The following is a 16,689-nucleotide window of genomic DNA, read 5'->3' on the forward strand; positions in this document are numbered from 1 at the left end:
TTATTCCATTATTTGCCAAGTTCCTTCAGATTTTCAACATATCTTCCTTTGAATTCAGATAAAATCCTATCAAAATTATTTTACTGAAAATTAATTTCCTGACACTCAAAAGGCTACATGTCTAAAGTAATAGAGTGGTCTACAAATTGTCTGATTGGAAATGGCATATTTGAACTAATGCAAAATTTAAAATGTAATAAAGAGTGTACTCTATTTTTCTCAAAAAATTTAATTGCAGAATTATTTACAGGAGATGAACATAAACAATACATAAACCAATTGAAAGAGGCAGCTTCATAAAAGAGCCATGGGGCAAAATAGTGAAGCACATTTTCTTACAATCAGCTGGAGGTGAGTAGAGAACCATGAAAAAAGAATAACTCAATAATAAAGCAATTCTCAAATATGTCTCCAAAGTAACAAATAACATTCTGGTAAAGAAGATATTACTGAGAAGCGAGAAATTATTGTAGCAATGAAACAACATACTGTACATTCAATTTAGGTATCCTGCATGCTACTAAATAGAATTTATCAAAAGAACCATAAAAGCATGAGAAAGAGAATTACATAAAATAGTTTAATTCTAGTGAAGTGTAGCTTTATACAGATGGTCAATATTTGGCACTCAGTTCATCCTCATTGTTGATATGATTTCTTATGTATATATATATTTATATATATTTATATATACTTTTAATGATAACTAAACAGCTAGTTTCCTGGTTCTAACATTCCTTGAAATTCTATAGGAGGCATTTAATTTAGTCCTTAGGCCACACTTGATTATTTTGGCATGTCACATGGTAAATGAAAGTATGAGTTTTGTCTCTGTACAGAAAATCCTGCAGAGTCATAGTGGCTTTTCTTCAGGAAAGAACAGGTCTAGAGCAGTATAAGTCAGGCTACTTGAAAGGGAGATTTTCTTAATTCATTAAATTAATATATAAATTGAAATAAAGAATACATACATGCTGAGCCCTTTTCAGATGAGATGGCCATACTATTAGACCTCCAAAGGGTAAATCAAAGCATGGATATGAGCATGTGGATTCCACGGGGAGTTATAAACAAAGCTCGTATTTCTTTGTAAGGACTATTGTCAGACTCGAACCTACTGCCAAGCCCTCTGCTTGATGGTGACCTACTGAAAGGAAGAACTATATTCTGCAAGGTAATTACACACTCGCGAACTTGAACAATGATTCCTGCCTACCTCAGCAGGGCCTGCGGAGTCAGATACTGAAGTATACCGATCCAACTCTGGCATTTCTTTCTGATTTCAGTTTCTTAGCATTGATTCTAACACAACTGAGAGCAGAACTTAGCCCAAAGCTCCATAATAATTCATCTCACAAAGAAGAAACTTGTATGACGGTTCAGCTTTAGGAATGGGAAATGCCGTGTTGAATGAAAGAAGAGTAAGAGAAGGAGAAGAGAAATCCCCGCTAATGGACTGTGTTGGTGAATAATGACCACAGCTTCAAATAAACCTCCCTCTCTCTTAAACTCAGGTGAAAATATTCATGGTTTTGTACTACAGAAGTAAAAAATCCTGTCCAACAAAACGAATTTAGAAAAATAACAATTTGGCCCTAATAAAATAGAGGATTAAATTGCCAGCTGATGAAAACTGTTCTGTGTTTGCTCAGTTAAAGAGCAAGCCGTTAGACATACTGATTTACATTATCTGCAATCTGACTTCAAAGGCCCAGTTCTGCTTCAGCAATGAAGGGTAATGGGAGAAACACCCAGGTGTGGACAGGTGGGACTGCGAACATGCAGTCTTCTTCTGTGATCATCATTTATTAAATGCGATACGCATTTAATGAGAAAGGATCTGGAATATCGTTTTTAGATATAACGAGTGCCATGGCCTCTTGCAGCTATTAGAATTTTATTTTGTTAAGAGGAGCTGAATCAGCCTAAACATGCTGGCCAAATTCTCTTTTGGGCAAGTTTCCATTTCAATTTTGGTTTTAGACGTGCTGTCCTGAACAGCCTATTATGTAGTTAAACAGCTGCAGCATTACACCATAGAGGTAGCTGCATTTCAGAGATAAATTAAGCAGTTTCTGTGTATACAGAGTGCTTAATTCCTGCCAGGAGTCAGTGTATGCATATGACTGTGCCATAAAAAACAGCTGTTCCCAAAAGATGGTCCCTGGAGATGAACACGGTGAATAGCTGCAGATGGGCCGTGAGGCCGCACGAGGCAGTGACCCTGCCACAGCTGTCGGCACTGAGGCTGAGCTGCAAGAAAGTGGCACGGTCTCCAGGAATGAGTGCTGACTGTGGTTCTCGGGTACAACTGTCTGGGACCATGACACTGAAAAATTGTTGCAGATATATATGTACGTATATATGTATCCTCTTCCTGTTATCTGCAGTATGAGATGGCTGTCTCTATTCTGCCGATCCTGCCAGTGCAGAGAGGCGTCCCCATCGCTCTGCCACACAAAGAACCCTTAAGGTTGGAGTCTTGGTAAAGAGCAGCTGCCCACACCAAAGCATATGCCTTATGCCTAAGTCCTGTGCCCCACGTTACGCCTCGTGTCAGCTCGGCTGGAGGGCAGCCCTGAGGAGAGAACAGGGCGCTCGAAGGCTGCTCTTGCAGCACGTGCCCCAGATGGCTCTCTTCCACTAGGAGAGCCGGCGGGGGAATGCACTTGTGCAGGAGAGGCTTGTGAAGATCCCCGACCAAGGGGACTCAGCTGCAGGTGCCATCAGCCCCTGCGCCTGGCACTGGCCAGGGCTCTCCTGCAGCCCCTCTCAGGGGAGCTCCTCCACCGTGGGGACCTTCACTGCCATCGTCACGAACAGAAAAAGCAGAGATTGTTCTGGAAACTTAATTTGATGCTCTTCATTCCCTGCCTACACTCTGGAAGGATGGTATGAGCATTGCCCTGGCCTCTGCTTGGCACAGGTTGTCCTCTTGGTTCAGCAAGTCTTTGCTTCTCCTTTGGCACAGGCTTGTACTGTAAGGGTCCTCCCAGGTTCTGGGAGGGTGGTGTGGAAAGAAACTCCCCGGCAGGGTGGGGACAGGCAGGAGACCCCCAGTGTCCCGCCGATCTGGCTCACCAGGCGGCCATGGGCAGGGTAACCTGCCCCAGCTGCAGCCCAGCCTGGAGTTTGTGAGTCGGCTAATAAAGTGCTTGGAGATCCTTCTGGATGAAAGGCACTGTATGAATGTGTCAACCTGTTATACGCCAGGAAGCACCTCTCTAGACATTAAAGGGTTTGCTGATATTCTTCACCTCAAATGCAGTTTGCAGGTGGTATCACTGCACTGTAAGATGCTCTGGGAACAGTAGCAGGAAGAACGCTGCTTCACGTTTCATTTAAGCTCTCTGTCTAGTACTGAGGCTCCTGCTACGCAGGATTTTACAGCTCATCCATGCACACAGCTTGACACCTGGAGCTGCACACCAGCTTTAGACTTCAAATTAACATGCACAATGCGGCACTCCATGGGTCAGCCTCGCGTGTGCCCCCTGGCACGGGCACCAACGCTGGAATGCCGAGGAAGGCATCAAACCCACGAGCAGGCAGGGCAGGCTCAAGGCCCTGAACGCAAAGGGCTGAGATGGGCTGATCTGGAGGCTCGCCGCCCTGGGCGCAGGGGGGCTGGGGGAGGACCGGGCATGGAGCGGCGGTGCTGCCCGAGGGTGCCACGGGGCCAGGAGCCTCCAGGGCACGGCTCCAGCAGGGCACGAGCAATCTGCGGGCCATGTACAGCACATCGTCACGTAGTGGCTTTTTCTTTTCCTTGCAAAACCACCCAACGACCAAACGTTCCCTCACTTCATACTAGATGCAGTGCTGAAGGAGATGAAAGTAGAGTACTAATTTACTGATACGGCAGGACATGGGCTTAGTTTAAAACAAATAATTTCCATTATATGAGATGTATTTTACATATATATATGAAATCCACACACTTTCTTATGCACGCTTTAATTCCTTCCTGGTTGATCTCAAATCTAACATAGTGACAAGGTTTAAGCATGAATTAAAATGTCATTTTTTGGTATTAAATTTTACATCATTATTAGTCTTTGCACACTGTCAAAGGCCATTCTAATCAGGTCAACATGAAATAATAAAACACTTCATAATGTACTTCACCAATTTACAAAGAATTTCAAGTCTAAAAAAATATACAAAGCAAAAATAAGTACGGTGAATATTCACAATTTTACCAGTCAGGTCTTTATTTAAATTTTCAGAATCTGTTTATTATACTTGTGTTTTACAGGCAATGAAGAAATGAAGAGACACTTCCTATAATTTTCATCTGTTAAAATAAATATTAGTCCAATTAGTATTTAATTAAAGACTAAACTATTTTGCTATATCCAGCTGTTCTGTGTGGGTTTACCTCATGAAGTCTCTAAGTAGAAAGCATTCCACTTTCTATCTTTATGTTTATTTATGTTCCTCCTATGTTGGTTTTATAACTGAATTTTATTTTTGTGATGTGGGGTCAGATTACAATTGATCTGTTTATACATTTATTAAGATACCACATGCTGTGTTTCCCATGTCAGGGAGTGAGGCAATTTTACTTTGATTTATTTGCAACACAAGTATGATAAGCATAACGTTATTTTTCAAAACTAACCAGATTTACAATATGTAAATAGAAATGGCTTATTTGCCTTCAATGATAGAATGTTACCTGTACAGTAATTTAATAAATATTGCACTTTGAATGTAACATGCACAGATAACATATTATCAGGTTCTTCAGTAGGCATCTAGTTTACTTTTGAGTCTTTTTTTTTTTTTTTTTTGAACAAAAGTGGAACAAACACAAATCATCCAAAAGCTTATATTGAACATTTTTTTGTAATGGCGTGTAAATGTAAAATACAGGGTTGGTGTCATTCATGCAGGCTTATTTTTGCCTGAGAACATCCAATAAAATTTTAAAATATCAAAAAACTTATCAAAATATGATTCTAAAATTAAAGGCTTCTATGAACTGCTCCAGGTCAGCTTTATTAGGTCAGCTGGGATCTAAGCTTACCAGTAACCTGTTGTTTTTAAATTTGTCTTTATAAAGTCTGATAACTGGCAGGATCAAATACAACTTGTCATAATCGCAAGACCTGTTGCTGCAGGTGGGGGTTTTCAAGCGAGTAAGTCAAGTGTGATTTCTCCTTGAAGTGTACAGGAAAATTAGATAAAATGTATCAGCTGCCATATATATTTGTATAGGTGTGTGTCTCTATTTTAAAACTAGGAAAGACACTGGCTTTAGTCGTGTGTGGACATTTCTAATCAGCAGCTCCATTTTAAATAAGACATCACTCTTCAAGACTAAAGATGCCAATGTCTGCAGGTACCTTTTTATTTAAAAAACAACAAATATAGGAAGTAGCATCAATACTGTACACTACCTAGCATTCAGTCCTTTCCTTAATAGAAAATGCCTTGAAAACACAGGGGATGGGAAATATAATGTTTTCATCTATAGAAGAATATTTCAGGGATATTTTTTTTTTTTTTTTGCATTTTTGAAGGTTATACATTCGTCTTGGTTTTTGCTTCCAAATACAGATTAAGGCTATTTGGTAAAGTATATACCAGATATCAGGCTCAATTTACAGGGTTTTCTCCTCACAGAAACTGCTCAAAACTTCATCTCTAAAGATTCATATCTTGAAGCTAAACATGCTTTATCAGCTGTGCTCCAAAGACAGAACTCATGCTTAATACTACACACTGTAGGAAAAAGAGAAGGAAAAAGAAAAACAAAAAAAACCCCAAAAGAAAACAGATTTGAAGCAATGTCAGATCTGCATAACCTATGATACGTCATGTTTCCAGTCATCCATCAGGCTGCAGGGTGAATGGGATTCGGATTTAAAGTGCTCATCAGGTGAAGAACCAAAGTGCTCGAGTATAATTAAATAGCTGTTCTGCCTATGGCTAAATACATTGCATTTGTTAAAGCAGGTAAACAGGGGATGCAGTAGTTGGGGCTGTCTGTCTCACTGGGTTCCAACTGTTTTGACCTAAAGTAGTGTTCAGTAGGATTCAGACCTTAGAATCAGGGGCTGTGGGTTACTCATCTTATTGCGTCTTCACCTGAAGACTTCTAAGTGCTGGGTTGCTCAGTTGGCTCTGGAAGGTAGGTGAAGTGGGATAATTCTGTCTGAATTTGTTTTAAATTAAAGCCTCTTGACTGTGGTAGTTACCACTTCTCTCTTGACAATGCGAGGCTTGAAAATATATTATTTTCCTTATATTCCATGGCTGGCAATCACTTATCTCTTGAGTTATGGGGTAGTGGTTTTTTTATGTCTGAAGCAAGCAAGAAGCTTATTCTTGCTGTAAATGATAGTGCATAGAAAAATAGTTCTAAAAAATCCCAAAAAAACAACTGTAAACCACAGTTCACCTTTACCTTAACATAACCATTTAAACTTAGATATACTTACCACTCACATTCATATTTCTTAAACTGTTTACAACATCACAACTGGCATTTTAAACAAGCAAGATATTTTTTTTCTCAAGGATACCCTGGAAACTCAATTGATATAGCATTTTGAGAGTTTGAAATATTATATGTAGCACAGCTCTTGAAATGAGAGAAGGTTTATAAAATAAATGTTAACATGTAAAAGAACAGTTAAAAATGCAATGAGTGTTCCAAAGGAGCGAGTATAACTTTTTCTTTACACATCTTGCTACAGAAGGTCTAACTTTTTAAGGCTTCCGTTTTCCTTTCACCCATCACTCAAGTCCTCTTGCATTATAATTTTGCTTACGTTTCAGAGTGTCGTTATACTGCTAACAGCAAACGTTTCTCAGTGGGCATTCCCACCACCACCAGACTTGTACGCTTCTTGGTTTCTGACGAACTTTGGAGTTTTAGTGGCTGGATATCCCTGTTCATCTCCAGAAACTTGACATGACATGAGAGGCCTAATGTTATTTTGCAGTAACAAAGATGAGAAGAGTGGCAGAGCACGTGGGTAAATATGTTAGCTGGGTTCTAGGAAAAGAAACTGGAGGTCAGAGAGATAAATGGGTTCTTTCTTTCCTGCTCTTAACATTTGTAGCACCTTCTACTTGGATTAGCTAATGCCTCTAGTGAATGGTGAGATGCACCCATTTATAGTTTGTTATTCTTATCCCTAATTATCACATGTTTTATAAAAATATAAATAACAAAAAAGTAAGCTGGGTTCCATCTCAAGAGGTGTTTCTTGTTGTCCTCTGAGAATATATTGGATAAGTCAGGTCTTGACAAGCCCTATCCATTGTAGCTGATTGTAAGTCAGACAATAAATACAAAAAGAAGTCGTTCTTGCGGTGAGCTCAGCAAATTCTGAGGAAATCAAAAGCATTCCACTGTGCTTATGGCACAAAGAACACAACAGCAAGGGCATATTTAGTGGAGAGAATGAGACAAAAATTACCAGGTAAGTGACAAACTGTACAAGCATTTTGTTTAAAAAAGGAACTGCAGCATTCTGTCTTTAAAGCCGGGTTTGAGCCTCTGGGATATATATCTCAATGCTGTCTGCACGCTCTGTGGCTGAATTCTGTCGGAAAGAGGCTGCTCTCTTAGCAGCCATTAGCCGTCTTCTAGCTTCTTGTCGCTGTCTGTCAGGTAGGTCCAGAGATTTTTCTCTTGTGATAGGGAATTTTCCTTTTGGGGGCTTCTTTGGTACAGGAGGAGGAACCTTTCTTTCTTCCTGCAATAGGGTATTAAAACTGAGGGTGAACTATGTGCGGCAGGTACTGTCAGCAGAGCATGCAAATTGAAGACATGAAATGCAAAATACTGCTTACATACATCAGGCATGCTCAATTTGTGCTCTCCAATCAGCTGGCTAATGGATTACATGAATAGCTATCCACACCAGGGACACTGACAAAACCATGTTGTTTCAGCAACCATTACAGATTCTGCAGTCCTGTGCCTTAAAAAAGACTACGCTTCCTTCCACTGTCCTTGCAGGTACCCTGCACATGCAATCTGCGTACCGCACTCTCCTAGGCATTTGCTTAGTTTTAGCTGACACGTTATTACATTCAGTATAAACAGAAACACATACTGGCTCTCCAATAAGAATTCAGCGCATCTGCGTGGTATGATCAAGTGAAAAGACTGTCTAAGATTAGCAGGACAGGATTTTTAATGAAATTAATCACACTGAGTTTAGCCTCAGCTGGATTTGAGATAGCAGCTGTGTATACATATCTATTAGTTTAGTCTCCTCCATGAATTGCTAAATGGAAACAAGCAAGCAGCAATCAGAGAGAGAATATAGCGCTAATTGTTCTGCTTGCCAGCCTGGACCATTTTAAAGAAAATTATACTGAAGAATTATCAAATTATAAAGTGAGAATCAGTAGATTTTGGTACCAAAGTTGCTGTAAATTGCTCTGCAGGTTTTAAATCAAGCACTGTTTTCAAGTGTGAAATTGGTATTTTACTCCATTTAGAGGCCACGAAATATCATATAAAGGCCTTAAAAAGATAACATAGCATCACAGAATAATACAACATTTTAGAATGGAAGTGACCTGTGAAGGTGATCTCATACAACCCCCATTCAAAGCCCACTTGAAATTACATGCAACTTTGAAGTTAAAGTAGGTTCTTCAACATCATATTTAGCACTGGACAGAGCAGCCCCAAAGACAGAGACTCCACAACTTCATATATATAGTATGGTTATTATGAGCCATCATTCTGCATTATCATTTAAAGTAATAGTCCAGAGTATGGGCTGTTCCTTATGGAGAACACAGTTAATTCAATGCACAGCGGGATTCAAATAATACAAAAACTGAATTGATGCACCTATGGTTTACTGACTCTTCATTGTTTGGTCTTTTTTTTTTTTTTTTTTTTAACGAATTCTGAGTTTACTACCAAAATACATTAGCCAAGACTAAATAACTAAGGTTATTTAAGAACACAGTTCTACATTCTCATCTCAACAGGAACAGTGCAGCAGCTTAAGATGCTATTCCCCATGACAGCTAGCTCTTCCAGTCTTTTTTTTTAATTTTCTGTTTTCAGCCAGGAACATAAGTGCTCCATTCCTGTTGTCCCATCTATTTTTTTCCCCTTTCCACTCTTAGTTTTTTCCCTCTTAGGAACATTGCTGTTGCTGTCACTACAATAATTTCTTACTTCCAGTTGTCACTAGTAAGCAAGAGTTGCAAACTCACCATCCACCAACCAGTTGGCTGAAAATTAAAATCCAAGAGGAGCATGAAGAAATGAAAGAGTTGTCAAAATGCCTCCTAATTCCTCCCAAACCAAACAAGTATTCACCTGAGGCCAACAGTACTGACTCAAACCAAATGCTCTCTTCATCTGACTGATACAATAATCGGCAAGGATAGTGGGATAATCAAGGTGAGAGATGGAGCTCTAGGAAAGGGGAAGGGCAGTTTCAGAATTACATTGCTTTCATGGGCCATGTGCCACCTTTTGTTTGCAAGCATCATGGCCAGGGTGTCTCCCAGGTGGTGGAGTTGCAGGGCAGAGGTGCAGGCAGTTTGCCAGAAGTACTCTCTGCCCCAGACTTTGGTGGGCCAAGCCTTAGTACGACCTGCGCTGTGCCCTGCCACAAGCTTTTATCTCACTCCTGTTCTAGTATCGGCTGTTGTGCAGGACAGATCAAACACTGTAGTGCTCAGGTCTGAGCTGCCCCAAATGTACCAGAGCGCCAAGTTTACCTTGATTGAATTCTCAGGCTATTGTCCTCAGTCTTATTTAATCAGAACATCTTTCAGTGCCAGACTTTAGAATGTGAATCCAAATAATTTGAACAAAAGTGTTATGGAGTGGACTAACTTAGCAAACCCCATTTTATTTGTTATACAATTCAGCTCAACATTGTTAAAAAGAAAACCCCTCACATCTGATGAAGGTTTCCGTGTATAAATTGAGCCATGCCAATTCAATACTTTCTAGGGTTAGAAACCTATTGTGTGTTTCACTATTGGAACTTCACTATTCACAAGGAGACTGTAGGACTCCAAATGGGGAGTAAAAGGTATTGTTCATGGTCTGCTTACCTTCCTTTCAGGTGATTCTATTATTTTCCATTCATTGAGTTTCAACTGGTGCAGTTCATCGAATTTCATGCTGACATCTTCAATTGAGAGCTGCAATAAGTCCCAGAAACCTGCTAGGTCCTGGGAAGTTGGTCTCGGCATGGCACTCGGGTCCTGTCATGCACAAAGGAAAGAATATGAATAGACCAGAAGGCTTTAAACAAAGTGCTTTGAGGCAGGAAGGGCATCGTGCCAGATTACATTGCTGCAGTGCTGCTCACTGCTAAGGCTATGTGCGCTTCACAGCTGGGAGCTGTGACTGCAAAGTTTTGCCTCCTACACAACCCAAACATGAATGAGTTGGATGTCTCATACGAGCCTTCCTGAATCCGTGCAGCACGGGAAGTTCCTTAGCACCATATGCTGCGCTGACCTGCATTTCTAAAAAGGGACAAGCCGACAGCCTCTGCCTGCTGATTATTAAAGGGGAGGGGAATGTGGTTTGTATTCTAGCCAGCCTGAAGTCCTTCTGGTTAAAAATTACATTCACGATAGCTGATTAGAAAGCACAACACCATCACAAAGAAGTTGTCAGCTGTATTGAGTCTGGCTGAGCCCCACAGCAGCCCTCACAGTGCTGTGCTTTGCATCGGTAGCTGGAAAGGGGGTGATAACACACCAGTGTTCTGGCTGCTGCCCAGCAGCGCTCGCACAGCACCAGGGCTGTCTCTCCGGCATTTCATCCCCCTCACCGGTGGGCTGGGGGTGGGCAAGATCTTGGGAGGGGACATAGCCAGGACAGCTGACCCCCACTAACCAGTGGGATAGTCCATACCATAGGATGTCTGCTCAGATATAAAAGCCAAGAGAAAGGATAAGGAAGGGGGGGCATTCGTTATTTACAGTATTTGTCTTCCAGAGAAACCACTATGCGTACTGAAGCCCTGCTTCCTGGGAAGTGGCCGAACATTGCCTGTTGATGGGAAGTAGAGAATAACATCTGCTTTCCTTTGCTTCCATGTGCATGCCTTTTGCTATTGCTTCATTAAACTTCCTTTATCTTGACTCACAAGGGTTTGGTTTTTTTTTTTTAATCCTATTTTCTCTCCCATGTCCCTATTCTGCTGAAGAGGGGAGTGACAGAGGAGCTTGGTGGGCACCTGGCATCCAGCCAAAGTCAACCCATCACATCAGCTTATGTTACATTGTTTTGCATTTTCAAATACATAAGGTATAAAATTTTTACAGGGATGGTTGGGTTTTGTTCTTCAGGGAGTTGAATCATGCTCAGGAACTGGGAAGGCACTACCCCCAGTTACTGCAATTAAAAGGTGCTATGCGCACCAGACTTAATGGAGCAAACATTAGGGGTAACGATTAGCAAGATGACCCTCCATTTAACTATTAATGTCAATTAATAATGTCAATTAACTGATGTCAATGCTGGATAAAAATTACATTAGAAGGTGCTATGCAGACTCTTAACTCTATGCTCTGTGAGCATTGGTATTAGTTCAAGGAGACAGCTTTGTCACTTTAGTGAAATAGGGCTTAATTGGTAAACATCTCTGTGAAGAAGATGGAGAAATGTCTGTTCCCTTCCAGGGCAGGAGGAAGCCATTAAGATGGTCTACAGAACGGGGGTGGGACAGATGGAACCACAAGCAGGCCAAAGGGACTTGAGATCTCCCTTTTCCAGGGCAAAAGCTGTAATCACTAGTTTACAATGTTAGAAACACTGGTGTGATTGCTGAAGTGCTCTGTGCCCCATCTTTTACAAATCTACTGGACAAAGGCGTTTTAGATATTAAACACAACCCTACATAGTTGCCTAAAAACTGGGAGTTAAGTCAGCGTTTCTGTTCAATTGCTCCCTTGAATCGTGCATTTCTACAGCTCTTACACTTGGGTTTGCAGGTGCCACTGTGGGAGCCGAGTGCCTGGAGCTGGGCATGACAACATGCATTGTCATCCACACCTAAACCCCTTTGGGAATCTGGGCCAAGAACCAGCCTAAAAGCCTATCCACTCAGAAGTCTTCTTCACTAGAAGAAAGTGTCCTTTACACAGTGAGCTTCAGGGACTTAACAGAACTGGCCACACAGATATAACAGAGTTCAGGGAAACGTGATACAGCTCCAGATTAGTGTTCACTGAAAACAACTTCATTGGGTAGATCCCAATTTACTCCAAAGCCATTTACAATTTATGTCAGGGGTGTTAGTTACTCTACAGAGGTCAATAGCTCAGGCTTCAGGAACTGACTCCCTGTGTGAGATGTGTCAGGACAGTCCCACAGCAACACATCCTATATCACAATCTGTTCTCTCCAGCCTGGTCTCCTCAGCCCTCTCCCCATTTTCCTCTAAACAGCTACAAAATGATGCCACTCCTTGAAATCCATTGCCTTCTGAATGAAGACTAATTGCTCCTCTGTTCTTTTGTGCACCCCACCTTTGCTGGTGGTGTTTGGGAAGACGGCAGCCTCTGGCGTCGCTGCTGGCGTAGGAGCGTGTGGTGCCTTGTCTGGGCACAAGGGCTGCCTCCTGCTGCTAGTGCTTCTGGATCTGTGGTCTACAGATAAATGCTGGCACAAATGATTACTGTTACAACTAACCAAGTTTTGAAAAGATTGATTTAAACCTGTTTCTTCTCAGAAACTCGTCTTTTATTTGTATCTTATTTGGAATTCAGCTTCGCAGGCTTGCCTGTGGAGGAAGCCTAAAGCAAGCAAAAAGTATTTAGCTGGTGCTCAAGCTGCTCTGGTTTTTGCCTGCAACCTTGACATACTGAGTGATGGCCTAATGAGCTGAACAGGATCTGTGCTGACTTGAGAGTATGGAGGAGGACACTTCAGAGAAGAAACAGGGTTTTTACAAGAGGTAATGTGAATAATGCAGGAGGAAGTGTTATTAATTGGTGATGGTTTTTATCTGGCAGTTAGTGGGAACAGTACACTGTAGGAGATAGCCAGCCAGATTCCTAAAAAAGACTTTATTGAAGCTTACATTTTCATGAATTTATGCTGAGAATCTTTTGTAAGAGATCTTAACCCTGAGCATAATTAAATGTGTCCCTTGAAGTTCCCATGACGCTTTAGAAGAGTCCATAGGCGATGGGTGAGTCTCCTGGTAAATTTCAGTCTGAGTAAGCATATTCCTCTTCCTAAACCCTTGCTGCAATTTGAATTGGCAGAAGTAAACGCCGTTGTTCTTTGTCCTACATTTATGCTTATTGTTGTTGAACACTTTTAGAGAAACTGCTGTGTGGTAGCCCCGTAAGTGCTAGATGTTTTCAAGCAAGGGAATGCTGCTATGTGGTAGCATTCCTGTGGGGCACCGAGATGCTGCCTTAGGAGCATATGGAAAGCCTGCTGCGGATATGCACTAAGTGCCTATTTAACAACAAACTCTATCATTAGGCATAGGAAGAAAAGTCTCAAAAGATGAATGAGCTAAGTCCAGTTCTGCAGTTGCTGCTTTTTGCAGAGCCCATTGCTGATTTAATGAAGCTGAAGAACATTCAGAGCTTAAATCTTCAGAGTGGGATAAAGCTGCTGTTGTGGAGTTCAAAGGTTTCTTATCCAAATAAGAGAAATAAAAATCTTGCCAGTGTTTTGGTCATGTTGTCTGCAAAGCTCTAGATTTCTCCTTGTGCTCCTATTGCTTTTGCACATTGTTTGCACCTCCGAACAGCTGATGGCTGTGCTGAGCAGGAGCTGCGAGCTGCGCTTGTTATTACAGTAATGCTCTCAAGCACAAGTGCTGGACCCACTTGAAGATAAATGGAGTGGAGGTTAGGCTCTCCAAATCTTAGTTTGCATAGCTTAATCAATCAGGTAATGGAGGGCACTTTGAAATGTGCAGTGAGAAACTTTTAGACATTGATGAAGATTTCCTCCTTTCGCTATGAAACAAATGACTAGATAAGGGAGCAGACGTGATGTATTTGGTATGACAAATGTGGCCATCTCCTGCTTGCCTGACTTTGCATATTTCTTCTGTCATTCTGCATCTGTAACAGCTGTTAAAATTCTTGTTTTGACAGACTCTTTGAAGTGGATAATTGGATTCTTTCCTAATGAGGACCATATATCTTATCATTTATTATCAGAAGGTAGGACATTTTTGGCATCACTTTCTCAGTAATATTTGATTGCAATGTCAAGAATTCTGGATGTTTAACTTCATGGATGGAAAATAGCAAGTGGGTCTCTGCAGAATTAATATTTTGTCTTTAAAAGTTATGTGGTAAATACTAACAAGTAAAGAAATGTATCTCACCAGACATAGGTCATGCACACATCATGAACATGCACACAACAGAATTTAGCACTTTTAATATTTTAATATATGAGGGGTTGCAGCAGTCAAAAGGTGAAAGTTACACTTGATTTCCAAGTGAGACAAAGAAAGGTGTCCTACCACTAGCCGTAGCTAGAAGAATTACATTCTTCTATTGATTAGTATCATCTTGCCACAACATTTTTATCACTGATGGCTGCTGTCATATTAATGAAGACAACATTTAGAACCGAATTTGTCTTTAATGAACTTCCAGAACAATACAGTAACTCTCATAAGTAATACACTACATCTGTTCCTTTAGCCCTAGGACATCTTATATATAATTGACAATGCAAATTATGAAAACTAATTCTATGAACATTATGTATAGTCCCATTTCCAAGATCACTTCTATTTTCAGGTATGTAGAAAGCTCATTCACATATTCTTCACTATGCTGCTGTTTCTTTTATTCTCCACTTACTGTAATGTGAAAAATTTCTGCTTTCTTAGATGAAATACAGTTACTATTTTAGGGTATTTCAAAAATAAGCCATGATATTATGTTTCAGTAAACTTGCATTTGTTCCCTTCTAATTTTTCTTCTTTAATAAAGAGAGCAAAAAAAGAAAAGACAAATCACAGCCAGACAGAAATTACTGAAATTACATGTTTGTTTTGACAAAAAAACCCCAGACAACCAAACAATAAAAAGTACTAACTCCATACCAAAGGATTAAGTTAAAAAAAAAAAAAGGATCAGTAAAACAAAATATGAAAATGACATTTCAGAATACGATTGTATGGGTACGTTACACTTGTTTTTGTTGTTGCCTTTAAAGTAAAAATATTAAATTATTATAAAATTTAAAGTTATGTTTTGTGGAATAACTACAGATGAATAGCCTTAAACTCTTTAAGAATAGCCAGATGTGGTGACTTACCAGATTTTGCTGACAAAGCCAATAAAATTGCTGGAATTTCTGAGACATGAGGAGCTGAGCACTTCCAACAGCACTTCGGATCTTACCTAGGACTAAGCATACAGACAGGTTATTACCAATAGATGTCTTTTTGGCAGTAAACACAAAATCCAGCTCTAAAAAATATTTATCTGAAATTACTGTTTGTTTTATGTGGGAAGTAAATATTTGGTTTTGTTGCTTGTGATGATATACATAAAATATTTTTGAAAAAGATGGAGATCTAGGAAAGCTCTGTGGCACCTTACCCTTTAGCAGTAACAAATGCTATAATAATAACTCAGAACAGCTAAGACTGTATTTGCTTAAGGAAGCAGAAAAAACCAAGGGAATATAGACAGCTTCCTGAAGTGGGCATGCATACATATGTTTTTGAAAACAATCTTAAACTTCAAAGCAAATTACACCCCTCCCCCCCATTTACGTTTGTTTATGTAAATTGAAAGCTGTTGAAATAGTCTTGCCTCACGAACCAGTGAGATGCCTGTTCCTTCTGGTGTCAAAGGGAGCTCTACACATACCTTAGGTAATACCTTCTGGTTCTGCAATCAAAAATTACTTCACTGAGTTACGTGGATGATCCTTGGGTGAGCTCTCTATCCTGACTCTTCTGGGCCTAAGGCTAATACATCAAACTATCACATAAGATACTCCTACCATAAGGATGAGCTCCTCAGAGGAATCACATCTCTGAGACATGTCTTGGTACCACTATTAAGAGTTACCAGTTGCCTATCCAGGAAAATACATGAGGTCCTCAGCACAGGAGCTTCAGACAACGTGGGGCACAACCGGGTGCTGCAGGACTTTGCTGAATCATGACCAGCCCCCAGTGGTTCACTGGGCTTTCCCCAGTGTCGGTGCACTTGCCATTTCAAGTGCACATAAGCACTGGGGAAAAGGGCCAAATTCATTTTACTTGACTTTGCTTCCAAAAGTCATCTATTTAAATCAAAATTTCTGGATGCTTTATTATCAGTAATCTGAGCTCATCTGATTATTTTTAGATGAGCTGAATCTCTTCCTGGAGATGCCTATTTCTTTCTATTGACTGGAGTGCCTAAGGGGACTGTCTCATCCCTAGGAACTAACTCCTCCCGGACTCCCTCCCACATTTGCTGGGATAAACACTATACTTTTGTAGGTAGCAATATACTTTCCTACACATCCTTCCTACACATCCTTTCCTCCACATTCATCTCTCTGCTGAAAAGCAGCACTTTAAAAAGCATTCAGTAGAAGATTGATTTTATCTGGAGGATTTCCAGATCTTTAAATAATGTTTAGGATAAAGACAGAGAGAGGGAGGGGTAGGGGTAGGGGTGAGACAGGAATTACTCTGACATCTCTTAATTCTATTTGAGGAAACCAAATAGATAATT

The 16,689-nt window shown here is 40.5% G+C and overlaps 1 protein-coding gene across 1 annotated transcript in view; it reads right to left on the reverse strand.

Moving 5' to 3' along the window:
* Positions 1-213: 213 nt before the first annotated feature.
* The window catches only part of DLGAP2 (DLG associated protein 2), a 109,572-nt gene continuing 93,096 nt past the window's right edge, over positions 214-16,689 (reverse strand). The window contains exons 9-11 of the mRNA XM_056344472.1: positions 15,269-15,360; positions 10,060-10,212; positions 214-7,715 (exon numbers count right to left, since the gene is read on the reverse strand). Coding sequence (XP_056200447.1) covers positions 7,497-7,715; positions 10,060-10,212; positions 15,269-15,360 — 464 coding nt within the window. The 3' untranslated portion in view covers positions 214-7,496. The remainder of the gene's footprint in view (positions 7,716-10,059; positions 10,213-15,268; positions 15,361-16,689) is intronic.

Source organism: Falco biarmicus, chromosome 6 (genome assembly GCF_023638135.1).
Source record: "Falco biarmicus isolate bFalBia1 chromosome 6, bFalBia1.pri, whole genome shotgun sequence".
NCBI lineage: Eukaryota > Metazoa > Chordata > Aves > Falconiformes > Falconidae > Falco > Falco biarmicus.